Source organism: Heliangelus exortis, chromosome 3 (genome assembly GCF_036169615.1).
Source record: "Heliangelus exortis chromosome 3, bHelExo1.hap1, whole genome shotgun sequence".
In the NCBI taxonomy this organism is placed as follows: Eukaryota; Metazoa; Chordata; class Aves; order Apodiformes; family Trochilidae; genus Heliangelus; species Heliangelus exortis.
The window spans coordinates 99,041,982-99,055,755 of record NC_092424.1 but is presented as its reverse complement, the minus strand read 5'-3'; the positions used below and the strand labels follow the sequence as shown (position 1 = coordinate 99,055,755).

The 13,774-nt window shown below is 41.0% G+C and overlaps 1 protein-coding gene across 3 annotated transcripts in view; it reads left to right on the top strand.

Annotated features, from left to right (window-relative positions):
• The window catches only part of MBOAT2 (membrane bound glycerophospholipid O-acyltransferase 2), a 110,143-nt gene that overhangs the window by 23,237 nt on the left and 73,132 nt on the right, over positions 1-13,774 (top strand). Inside the window, exon 1 of one of the 3 annotated variants that reach the window (XM_071741866.1) lies at positions 110-235. The exons of the other annotated variants lie outside the window; for them this stretch is intronic. Within the exon in view, the coding sequence (XP_071597967.1) occupies positions 164-235 (72 nt within the window). The 5' untranslated portion in view covers positions 110-163. Of the gene's footprint in view, positions 1-109; positions 236-13,774 lie in introns of those variants that run through there. 3 annotated transcript variants of the gene reach the window in all.

The following is a 13,774-nucleotide window of genomic DNA, read 5'->3' as shown; positions in this document are numbered from 1 at the left end:
CGCTGCCATTCAGCGGCGGGGCCGCGCCGGCCCCTTGTTGTCACGGCGCCGTGCGGGGCTGGGGCTGTTCGCGCCGCCGTTGTTGCCGCCGCCGCGGGAGCCCGGGAGGGGAGCGGTTCCGCCGGCCTCCTCGTCGCCCGGCGCGGGAGGAGGCGCCTTCGCCATGGCCACCAGCACCACCGGCTCCACGCTGCTGCAGCCCCTCAGCAACGCCGTGCGGCTGCCCGTCGACCAGGTGAGGATGCCCCGCCGCTGCCTCCCGGGGGCTCGCCGGGGAGGGGCGGCGCCGCCGCCGCGCCGGGCGAGCGCCCCCGCTCCGCGCTGTCCCGCTCCGCCCCATCCCCCCGGCGGCCCCTCCATCCTCCCCGCCTCTGCCGGGCGGGGGGCCGGGGAAGGGTGGGCAGAGCCTGGCGGGGCGGTGGCGGCCGCGGCCGTTCCTCTCGGGCAGCCGCGGGTGAGGGGAGAGGCGGGAGGCGGGCGGGGGGCGCGGCCGCGGCCCGCGGGGGGGCGCCGGGGCGGGGAGCGGCGGCCACGCTCCGCGTGCAGGTGCGCTCGCGCCTCCGCCCGCCCCGCTCCCGCCGCTCCCGGTGCGCGTGCCCCTCCCGGCGCGCGGCGCGGCGGCATCGCCAACTTGTTGGGATCCCCCGGGCCAGATGTGGATCCGCAGCTGGGAGCGGGGCCGGCATCGGCTCGGCGGTGCGAAAGGCCGTGTGGTCATTGCACAGGCAGAGCGGCGTGGCCGTGGGTACGTGCGGCCGCCGGTGGATTTTAAACGAAGCGTTAAACGGTGGTGTGTGGCCGCACATGATGCTGCTGGAATCTGGTGCACTTTGTAGGAACAGCGTTAATGTGGCGTCTTTTGTCCCGGTGATAGAAAAATGCTTGAGGGGTGCTAATTGTGTCGTCTGCACAAAAGATCAGAAGATTACAAAATAAGATGTGGAAATAGGTTTACGGTGCTTAATGACTAAAGTTGGACAGAACCTTTGCTTATGGGGGAAGAGGTGTAGACCTAAAACTACAGAATATTTGTGTGTTTGTGAATACATAAGTAACCTGCAGTCACTCCACCTATAAATATTGTAGCACCCAGGAAACTTCATATGAGAAATTCTTAATAAAGATAATAATTTTCATTAATTTATGGACACGTGAAACACATCAAGGAGAAGGCTGTGCTATTGTAAAGGAAGCTTTGGTGGTTTGGTGTTAGAAAACACACCTGACAAGTATGGAAATGAAAGACAGGGGAAGGAGCATATCTCGTTAAAGAGTTTTTGAAGTGACTGAACTGCATGCACTTGATTTTTTTTACCTCCATGCCCCTGGCTATTCCTTTGAATGGAACCGTAGGTTAAGGATACACATGAAAAAATTATCCTATAGAAAACTGACAAAAGCAGGCAGGCTTAAACTGAGTTTGCTGTGATGGAATGGGTACTGCTCACAACTTGCAATGATACCTGCATCCGGGATTGATGTTACCACGTGTCTCAGTGCCTTGTACGTGCAGGCTGCAACCTCTTCCTGACAGGTGCTGTGTATTTATTTCCATGAGGCATGTAGCTTCTACAGCTACTATAAAACAAGTAAGAGATGACCATCTCTTTATTGCGGGATGCTGGTGCTGTATAATTATCTACTCATAACAGTCATCATAAATTTAATTGCTTCATGATGTTTGCTTCCACCAAATTTACTTTATTATCGTCTCAATGCCATACACGCAACATTCAAAGTTTACTAAATGCTAGAAAACTTCCTTGTATTGAATGTTTCACAACAGATGCTTCTATAAAGCCAAGATGTTTTTATAAATTACTAATTGAGCTCTGTTGGACCTTTTGGGGATAGTCACAATGGATGGTGGCTAAACACATGCTTTAAAATACTCGTTATAAGTGGTTAGAAATAATATTTTTGGTTTAGACATCAGTGGGGTGTATGTAACAGAGGTCCACTTGTGTATGAAGAGCATGGGTTATGACTGGAGTTATAAAATCATGCTGCACTGAGGAGAATGTATCCATAACTGATTTTATTTTTTTTTAAGTCCAAGTTGGATTTTTATAACCTCTCATCTTACGAGTCTGTCATGATAGTAAATTTGTAATACAGAAAGAATGTATTGGCTGTAATCAAACATAGTAAAGGAGAGAATGAGAGCAGAGAAGAAAAACAAAGTAAAGATACTCTGCTGTGTATGCTCAGAGATTATGCATGACATTTGGGGATACTATACTCATACTTGGTATGGAAACATAGCAGTGCTTTGAAAAAACCCAAAAAAACAGAACACAAACCAAACAACAGCAGAATAAGTGTTTTCTGATTAGTAGGTGGTTTCTACTACTTGATTCAAATCTGTACTGTGCCTACAGTCATACCAGTAACAGTAGGTGCTTGAAATGGGCACTCCAGATTCCAGCACTGGGAACTGATGGAGATGAATGGATTTTGTTTCTATGCTTCAGTTTTGACCACAAGTAGATAGTAATCTTTGCATCCAAAATAATGCAGCAGTGGTTTACGTTTAAGCCTTACTGTCTAGAGAAATTCGGGTGGCACATGTCTGTGTTGTTGTGCTGTCTCTCAGTGTTCAAACAACTGGACAGGAGAACCTTGCCTGTTTGGCAGAAAATGGATGTAGAAACTTAAGATAAAGGTGAAGCTGTTTTCTCTGAGATTTAAATAATCAGATCTACATCTCTGTGTGGATTCAGTTCCAGAAATTGATTACTTTTTGACTCGATGCTTGGTAAAACTAGAAGCATGGATTTGTTTAAGAACGGTGTTCCCTAGAAGTTAGTGTGAAAGATGGAAGTTGACAGCTCCATCAGGGCCATTTGACATATTTGTTACAACAGTCTCCTCTAAGTACAAGAGAGAAGCCTTGTAACAAGCCTTGTAACAGGTTGCAGTTCCTAGACCTGTCTTTTTGGTACCAGAGTATTTGTAAGCTATAGGAATGGAGAAGAGCTTGTTTTCTACTTCTGTGCTTATGCCCCAGCAAGGTATTATGTGTTAACTTGCTGTTACATTATACTTCCCTTTGGCTCTTAGTTTGTCTTGCATCGAGTTAGCCAAAATGGCTACTTGAAAAGCTAATGCATTTTTGATGGGCTGCATGTTCCAATTTTTCTGTTGTTATTTTCAGTTATTTGGTGCAAGGGAAGATGCTTGGTGTGAACCTGTGGTTATCTCTGTAGATTAGGAAAGGCAAACTTGCACACCTTTCTTTTGTATTTTGTTACAGGAGGGAAAAGTTCACTCCTTGGGTGTGAAAAGCCTCATATAAAGACCACATCATTTCAGTTCTTGGAGAACCTGTTAACAGCTCAGGAAAAAAAGCATCCCTTTTACAAGTGTTACACATTGGGTCCTTAAAGTTAATGACTGAGCAAATGCATGTCTATGTACTGCAGTATTCCTTCTGTCTTGTTAGGGGAGAGAAGAAGTCAAAGGAGTTATGTCCTCCCTGCTCCTCACAGCTGAAGAGAAGTGTAGGGTGGATTATCATACAGACTTGGCTGCTAAAGAATCATATGTTGGGTAATGCATTAAGGTTGCAACTTGAATGATTGTATTACAGGTCTCTCACCTAGTCTTCTGATTTTGGTGATTGAATTTGTGTCATATTTGTTTCTGTTATTTCTTGAACCCAACAAATAACATGTTGGACCTTGGTTCATTTCTATTTCTGATGCTATCTTGCTGATTGTGTATTGAAAAATTCCTACTCTTGATGGTATGTCAGCTTACGTGTCATTAAGTGGGAGACATTTAAAGTTGCTGTGAGATGAGAATGGTGCTTTCTAGGAGAGCAAGACTTTCTTCCTGGCATTAGGTCTCTGTGGGGTAAGGTGAGTTCAGAGGATGATCTTGGCGTTCACTGCTTCCACCAGAGGGAGCAAAATTTTTATCCCAAAATTGGCAAAAATTATTTGGGTTATTGCTGCCCTACATTTGCCATAGAAACAGTTAACTGTAACAGGCAAATAGCTGAGGAGGGGAGATAGGACATTGACTACAGTGATATGTGAGCATCAACTTTTTGCATGTTGTCTCAGAGATTGATCTTGAGATCCTGAAATGTGATCTGAACAATTGGATCAACTAAGCTAACTTCAGTGATTAACTCCCAGATAAGGAAAGAGTATGGCTCCAACTGCTAACAGTATAAATGTGTGATATGTGTGGACTGAATAAAATTGAATGCTTGTGATCACTTCACTTACAATCCAGGATATAAAGATAAGCAGTGCTTTTTTAAACAAAAGTGTATAAAACAAATCCTTGTTGTTGCCACACTTTTCTTGGGTATTTTTGCAGTCTAATTTTAGCTCTTATTTGAATAAATTTGCTCATGTGTGTAGAATAAATAGGATTTTCTACATGAGTGCCACCAACTTCAAAGAATTTAAATTGACCTTTTTTTAAAATCAGACTGGACATTAAAATCCAGGTCGTTCTAAATGTGAACTGTATAAATGGTATGAACTTTCTTAATTTGGTGGTCACAGGCCACTCTGCTGCATTGGCATCTTCGTGAATTCTTTTGCATATGCTTCATCGTGCAGATGGTTTCAAGGTGCTTTCAGCATGTCCCTAATGCAGTCAGCTCCACATAAAAACATATATTGAGTATTTGTGTTTCACCTTGTTGCCTTCAATGAGAGTGGGCAAGATTTTTTCCCCCTCATATATATGTATTAAATGCTCATTTTATATACACATAACAGGCAAGATGTAGCTGCATTTTTTTTTCTTTACTTTATTTTGATACTTTGGGGATGAGCCACAGCTGGAGTTAGAGGCCAGGCTTGGAAGTGATGTAGGGAATAATTTTATTGAGAAGCACCAAGTGCCTGATTTGCCTGCAGGGAATATCTGGATGTGTCTCCTAGTTAGCCCTCTGTTATTTCTCCAAGTTTGGGGCACTAGTGGTGCCTTAGCTTCTGTTGTTTTCTGTCAAGGCAAACTGATGTGGCCTCCTGAGGACTGAAAAGTTTCAGTCGGATTAAACACCTTGTTGTCTAAACATGGGTTGGGAAATCCAAAAAGTTTGTCTTACAGAGCTGTCCAGAATTCAGATGGTCTAATACTGGTCTTAAACATAATGAAACTATAAAAAGGAATAAGGTGAAGAGTGTTCCATGTGTTGTTCTCTTTCCTCTTTGATTCTTAGGCCTTTGTGTGTAGCCCTGAAATATAGAGCAGCACCTTACTGATTCTCCTGATGTGAGCCAGGAAACTTACAAGTAATAAAAATGCATAAAAGTGGAATTCATGGGTGTGTAAAATCCAAACACTGAAGGGAATGGTAGGGTAATGAAATTGTGCCCCTGCTTTAGCCTCTACATTCCTTATCTTCTGCTAGCAGCAGTCAGAAGAATGAAAAAAGCATGTTCTCCCATGAAATGGAGACTGCAGTGGGTGAAGAGAAGTTGAGAAAAGAAGTTGTGTTCCCCATGCTACTGGAAAGGAGGGAATATATCATGAGAAGTGTGCTGGTCTCTTGGCACTAACACCTTTTCCAGATATTAGTGTTAGAGTTTAGATGTTAACTCTGCAGGTTTTGCTGGTTGAAATTATTCTGTAATAAAAAATGTGTAAAGAAGGATGATACTGTTGGGATAAAAGAAAAAATGGCAAGAGGAAGTAACAATCTTCAAAGAGGGAGTGGAAGCTGTAATTGAACAGAATTGGAAAAAAAAAAAAAGCAGACACTGGTTTCAGTGTTGGAAAAGATGAACCATCTGTTTAGGGGTAGAGAGATCTAGATCTAAAAAGAAAGGCCTCTGTTTAATTCAGGTTCATGTGTATTGGTGTCAGGATGTAAAATATAGAGCTTCTTTAATTCTTTAATTTTTAGGGAGGCAGCAGTGAATTTTCATTCTGATACACTCTTGCTTGCTTTCATACTGGTTATATTTTCTCCCAAGTTTTTCTGAAGCAGCGGAAAAATTCAAGTATTTAATTACAGGCTGAGATTTCTACAGTAAGTGTTTAAAATAAACACTGTTTACCTGAACAGTCTATAGTAATCTGCTTTGTTTTGCCTAATTGTTTTTCCTATCCTGAGGCATTTAATTAAGGTGATGTAAGTGTGAACACTTAATGACCTATGTTTACCACAGTGAAAACCATTTCTGAATTGAAAACACAGTACAGAAATTGCTACAAAAATACTGCAGTTCTGAGATGTTGAAAAGAAATACTGGAGTGCCCAAAGAACAGGCTAATAAAGAAGAAACAAGGCATAAGAAGATGACGAGAGTCAAGACTTATTTACTGAATACATGATTGGTTTTGTGGTTTTTTTTTAAAGTGTTACTTCTATAAATCTGAGTTACCTAGGCTGTGCAGGTCCTTTCTCTCTGTGGGCTTTTTCCTGGATACAGTGCTAACTTAAAAACGAAAACAAGAGTTCTGAAAACTGAAAGAAATGAGTCATCTTTATCATTCATTAGCCCTTATACTTGTTGATGTTTTTTGTCTCAGTCTTCACTAGCAAGGGCTCTGGTCACATCACCCAGGTTACAGAAGGCAAAGGCAGGGACTGGGAGAAGGAAGATCCATCCACTGTAAGAGAAGAGGACGTTCAAGACCACCTAAAGAACCTGAAAGTGTACAAGTCCATGGGACCTGGCAAGATCCATCCATGGCTCCAGTGGGAACTGGTGGATGAAGTTGCAAAGCTGCTTTCCATCATATTTGAAAAGTCATGGCAGTGAAGTTCTCACTGACTGGAAAAGGGGAAACATGCCTGAATTTTCAAAAAGGGAAGAAAGGGAGACCTGGGGAGCTACAGGGGAGTCAGTCTTATATCTGTGCCTGGCATGATTATGGAGCAGATCTTCCTGAAGGCTCTGGTAAGGCACATGGAAACTGTGGAGGTGGTTGGTGGCAACCAACGTGGCTTAACCAAGGGGAAATTGTGCCTGACAAATTTTGTGGCACTTTATGATAGGGTCACAGCATTGGTGGACCGGGGGGAACAAGTGACATCATCTACTGGTCTTGTGCAAGGCATTCAGCACTGTCCTACATGACATCCTGATCTCTGAATTGGAAAGATATGGATTCAATGGATGGACCACTCCATGGATAAAATATTGGCTGCATGGTTGCACTCAAAGATTATTGGTCGACAGCTTGATGTCCAAATAACCAGTGATGAGTGGAGTTCCTCAGGGGTCAGTACTGGGTCTGGTGTTATGTAACATCTTTGTTGGAGACGTGGACAGTGGAACTGAGTGCACCCTCAGCAGGTTTGCTGATGACACCAAGCTGTGTGGTGTGGTTGACACACTGGAGGGAAGGGAGGCCATCCAGAGAGGCTTGAGAGGTGGCCCAGAAAGCCAACCATATCCTGGGCCACATCAAAAGAAGCATGGCCAGCAGGTTGAGGGAGGTGATTCTCTCCCTCTACTCCACTCTCATGAGACCCCTTCTGAAGTACTATGTCCAGTTCTGGAACCCCCAACACAGGAAGGACATGGAGTGAGTTGGAGAGAGAGAGAGTCCAGAGGAGGGTCACAAAGATGATGTGAGGGCTGAAGCACCTCTGCTGTGGAGACAGGCTGAGAGAGTTGGAGTTGTTCAGCCTCGAGAAGAGGAGGCTCTGGGGACACCTTATAGTGGCCTTTTAGTACCTGAGGAGGTCCAAGAGGAAAGCTGGGAAGGGATTTTTTACAAGGGCATGCAGTGATAGGGTAGAACAAGGGATAATAGTTTTAGGCTAGAAGAGGGTAGATTTAGGTTAGGCATTAGGAAGAGACTCCAGTGTGAAGGTGGTGAGATTGGGACAGGTGCAGAGAAGCTGTGGATGTTCCCTCCCTGGAAGTGCTGAAGACTGGACTGGATATAGTTCTGAGCAACCTGGTCTCAAGTGGGAGGTGTCCCTGCCCATGCAGGGGGTTGGAACTAGGTTATCTTCAAGGTCCCTTCCAACTAAACTATTCAATGATTACTTCAGCTCCTGCTTACCTGTTCCTCTGTTAACTTAATGAAGCACTGTGGTACATCCTTTGCTGCCTTGATTGTCACCTGTCTTCTTCACATTTATTATTTTAACTAATGTGCTCTTTTCTTGAGTAACAGTTGCCCAGTTTATTTTGGGTTTGGTTTTGTTTTCCAAGCTTTTGAATGAGGGAGTCTAGACTATGGGGCTTTTTCTCTTGGGAAGGGAGGAAAATTACAGATGGAAACCTGTTTACTTAATGTGCACATCTTTACAGTATTTATTTTACAGAGAATGTTGGTGCAGTTCTTCAGTGTGGATATTTCAATTTCTTTATTTCTTTTGGAAATGTATTTAAATTCAGCATTAATTATCATTACTGGTCTATCAGCACTCATTTAAGAGAACAGAGCTGTTGGGCAATTTCAAGTTGTCTGCAAATGTAGGTAAATGTTCACTGTGCTTGTGTGTTTTAAGTAAAGTTTTCTGCAGCTTGAGCTATGTTTTGCCAATGCAAACACTCACAGCTCTGCCTTTTATTCCAGAATGATGTATTCATAGGTGAAGAAGCTATTTTGGTTTGGCTGTACTGGTGTAGTTTGCTGTTGTTGGAATTTTGGTGTTTACTTTGACTTCTAGCTAATGTGTCCTAGGTTAAAGAAGAAGAAAGTCTTGTGAAACATGGCTTGTATAACTGTAGTGGTGTATTCTATACTGGTAGTGCTACCTGTATAGGTAGTTTCTAATCTTTTTGACCTGCCTTGTGGCTGAGTAATGCTCTTGATTCTACTGCTTATTGTCCATCATTCATATATATATGTGTGTGTATATATATATATATATAAATAGTTAATTGAAGTCCTCAAAAAGTGGAATGACAGTGCAGAGTATCATGAATTAGTTTTTATTCTTTATGCTAGACAAGCTAGAAAGAAACTGATGCCACCATGAATTGGTAGGAAAGAAGAAGTTAGATAAAATATTTTAACGTGGAAGTGTTACTAAAATATTATAAAAGAAAGTGGAATTATTTGAAAAGTTGTAGTGGCTTCAAGTAGTGTCTTTTACTTCTGCTGGTTGCTGTGTATTGCAAATGTTTACAGGGTTGCTGTTGTGGTTCTAAGAGACTTTGTAGGTGGCTGGTTTCATGCAGATCATTCCTGAACTGGGAAGAGCAGGACCATAATGGACGTGGAGGAGTAGAGACTGTCAGACTGTCAGTAGCTCATTCAAGGAAGAGCCAATCTTTTTTTTTTTTTTTTTTTTTTTTAAATTTTTTTTCATGGAGAAGCTGAGTGTTTTAAGGACGTGGAACATTCATTTTACTAGCTCATTAATTTCACTACTGCTATTACTGAATTTCTGCAGACTATATGGACAAGAGTTGCGTTTTTGTTTTGTTGCTTATCTTTTAAGATGTATTTCAGTTTTTCATGTTTCATCAGAATATAATATTACTGAGGTAGATCTCAATGGAAAAAGGATCTGTTTCTGCTTGCAGTTGAGATGGATCCCTGCATAGATGTTATTTTTCATTGTTTTTAAATGGCTATGAAATTGAGTAACTTTCAAAGTTTTTGTAGAATGTCAGACACTGTAGTGTCTCTGAGAAATAAAATAAAAACTTGTTCAAATTGACATTTCAGTATCTTTTATGTTCGTGATAATCATGTGACAAAGTAGAGATCACTAATCACTATATGCCTGTGCACTCTGAGTGTGTGATAAAAAGCCACACTTCTGAAAACAAAGTGACTGAATTGGTCCTTGTTTGGAACTGTGTTTTGACAACATAGTTCCAGGCTGTAGTGTTTTGATGTTTTTAACCCATTTTCCCTGGCAGTCTGAGTTCTGCAATTCCTCAACTGGCCAAACCAGTTTTTGCTCAACAAAAGCAAATGTTTTGCTTCCTTAGAGAACAAAACACAAAAGCAAAAACCCCAAGTCAGGTTCATTGTCCATTTTCACTTTTGAACTAAACTTGGTTTCTAGATTTTGGTATTCCAGACAGCCCAGTATCTATAACATATAATCCTTAAGACCCAATCAGAGAAAACACTCTTAAGTTAGAATCTCCCTAGCCTTAATGAATTAGCTTTGACTATTTTTATTGTAAAATGTGTGTACTGATATTTCATTTTACATCTGTAGTCATAGAGTTTTTCTTAGAATAATTCTGAGTAATGGTTTTAGTAAACCCTGTCTGAAAAAGCTTGTTGGATTTGATGCTGACTTACTACACAAACCAGAGTACTAGTGCCTACATCATGTTCTTCATGATGGGCTTCACTCTCTGCAGCACACTTAAGACTTACAAACTAGAAACTAGAAGTAATACTGTATATAAAAATACTATGATTAGCCTTTGCTGTTTTGGACTGGAAGTGGCTTGGAAAAATAAAAGTATTGAGAATCCGATGAGTAAGTCCTTATAGCTGCCAATAAATTTTAAAAAGCTGCTCTTAAAGGGGCTCTCTTTGGAAGTCTCACCTTAAAACAAGTGTCCCTTCACATAGGGTAGTGTATGAACATGCAGTAACACAGACAAGGAGCATCCTGCCTTCGTGTTCTCATCTCCCATACTAATAGTGCCCCAAAGTAACCACTGCTGCTTATGCCCCTTTCTTTGTATTTTACTCATGAAGTGAGGGTGGCACCTCAGGGCAGGAATGTTAATTAGATAAATTTTCATCATGAAAGATGCTTGTTATTTGAGCCTCAAATGCATTTGAAAGCATTGCCACAAAATTTATGATCTTTTGAGTTGAAAGGAGAATGCCCGTTTCTTCCCATCAGTTCTTACGTTAGATGAGAAATGTTCTTTGAATTGGTCTCCTGTGTGCCCTTTAGCTTTTATCAGATAACTATGCCAGTGTCTCTGGACTACTATTTCTGACAACTCCCAATTGAAGAAAATTACCAAACACTTCAATTTTGATTCTTGGAAAATAGCTAGAAAATTTGTTGCTGGTGTAAAATAATAGTTATTCTTACTTTTCAGTTCTCAGTGGCTTGGCAGCAGGCAGTTATTCAATAATTGTGCTAGGTGTTTGTTCCTTTTCTTTTATACTGGATGAAGGTTAGAAACTGGACAGAAAAAGATCCATCTGTACTTCTGTCTGGTTGCCGTGGAGAAGCATCAGTTTCCCTGTGTTATAAGTAGCTTTTTCTGAACATCTGTAGATGTTTTTAATTCCTCAACTTGACTACTTTAGTGGAAAAGGGAAATGGCTTTGACCTAACCAGCAGCAAGAACAAGACAATACAAACAAGGCACAAACAAGGCCTCATTAATTGTGATAAAGCTGGGCGATTTTTGACAAGTATGTGTCAACAAATATGATGCTTGAAGGAGGAATCAAGTGTAGTTCATGTTCTACAAATTTTTTTTTTCAAAATGTCTTTTCTATCTAGTAACTATAGTTGTTGAAAAGTAGGGCAAAGGTGGGAGAATGAGATGCTGCTCAATGCACCTTTCTCACTATCCATCAGACAGAGCAGGAAGCATGTGAGGTAGCTGCTTATGTGGTTGAGTGGGGGACCAAAAATGGCTATAGAGAGGGAGGCAAGTAATGCCTCAGAAAAACTGAGTTCTGTGTAAGAAACATACCACAGTGTGTGGCAAAATGAGGGAAACCCCTGAAATCTCTGGCTGCAAAATCATTGTCTCCACAGGTTCTTGACCATTCCCAATGAAGGATTCTGCATCTTAAAACTGTAGATTTGGCCCCTGTGCATGATGAGGTGGGCTTTGATGCTTCTGCTTAGGTTTGGGTTATCTTGTTCCAAATCCAACTTCATCAGCAGTAAGAACTAAACAGCTTTTTTTTTTTTCTTTTCTTCTTTTCAAAAGAACAAAAATCACTCTCACAAAAACCACACAAAACCAGCCAATCAACCACTATACCCATACAGGCTTGAGTTCATCCAAAGTGTGTTACTGAGACCGTGGGCATTCATTGCAATTTACAGGTCTGAATGTTTCTTTTTCCTCTGATCCAAGATTTGTTAAAAATGAAAACAAAGAAGAATAAAGAGAAGGTAACTTCCAAAGAGTTTGTCTGGTTCCTTGGCAGAGAAGGTGCAATATTCCTGTATTTTATGTGGTGCTTTATCAGCTGGACTGTATTTCTGCTTGAGAGGTACTTGATAGTCCATGATGTTCTTCTGAATGCATCTCAGTGCCTTGCTAGGGCTAGTAAGCAAAGCTTTATACAGCTGCTTCTCAGTGTGGGCCTGTAGATAATTTGTGTGATCCAGTTAGGAATTCTCTGTATCAGTATAATTCCCTTGCTGCTTTGGCTGCTTTTCTGAATGAGAGGAATGCCTTCTGTGCTGTGAAGTAGCAGAATTCTGGAGGGCTTGGCTGCAACAATTGGCTTTTGATATTTTAATACAGCTTTCATGAAGAGAAAGCTTAGTCTACAATCTGAATTGGTGAATAAAAATTCCACATATTAAAAATGAGTTTCAGAGGAGAAATTTTCTTCTATATTTCTTTTATAAATGGACTTCAAAAAATATCTTTAATGGCTTAGTAAAGATGCTGCCTATGTTGGAAGACCGTTTTTTTCTAGGAGTTTAAATAAAATGTTTTGACAAAACTTCCTCGTGATGATGAAAATCCTTGTAGCAGTCAGTGACTTTTTTCTCCTTTCGCTTTATCTGAAGAACTGATCTCTCATACACTAAGAAATAACTTTGTTTTTACAAATGCATGGCATAAACTACCTTTGAAGTTTTTAAAGACTAGAATGAATGCCTTTAAAAGCTTACAATGATCTTTCTGATGACTGTTACACACCATGCAAATGGAAAATGTGTTACGTAGATGTCTTGATGCAGTTAATGATATAATGTATTTGCATTTTATGTAGGTACTGCAGACACTGAAACTGAATTTGTGCTTCTGTTTTACAGTTACACTTGGCAAAAAGTGTGCATGCGAACTGTATTGCTGTAGGACAAGACTTGCAACAAAATAGTGGATTTACTTTTTAAATTGCTACTATGCATACAGTAGGCTTTGTAATAGCTTAGTATGTCTAAGTGGTATTTCACACACAGCTACATTAATCGTTGCTGAATAACCAGTGCTGTTAATTTGTTATCATTGTAAGTTTTTGATTTTTAGATGTACACAGCTTCCCCTTATACATTGCTTTCTTTGTGGGACTTTGAAGTATTACTGTCATTTCAAGCTGAGATGTTGTTGTGACCTGTACCTGAGGAGGTAAAAAATTCTGGGTTTGTTTTCTTATGCAACTGGTAAATGATAATGATTCAGGGTGAAACGTGCTGTTCCACGCATCTGCATCAGAACTTTTTTCCCTTAGGAAATCTCAGCTTTAAGTGGGTCAAGGTTTTTTATTCTTCTGCAAAACTGGAGCTGTTTGTTGGATCAGGTTTTATGAGTTCAGGGAGGGCAAATTAGGATTTGATGTTTGAGGAATGAATCACACTGCTTCTGAGAATGTGTTGTCTTTGTTCTTTGTAGGTGTTCTTGCGTCTGATCAAGTCATGAGTGTTTAACAGTTGTATTTTGCCTAATACTCATAATGTTGTAAAGAGCTTGACATAAGTTTTCAAAAGGTACTCAAGTATGCCCATCCCAGATGTTGGAGTTACTGTATAAAACATTTGCTAACAAAATAACTGTTTGGTTAAGCTCCTGGCCTTTGTGAAAGCTTTTGAGATGGTCATGTCCAGCTCTGTCCTTGCTTCTGCTTTCCATGCTGGGTGAATGGCTGTTACATTTGTCTTCTAGGAAGCCAGGTAATTTTTGTGCTTTATTTCCAGGCAAGCTGT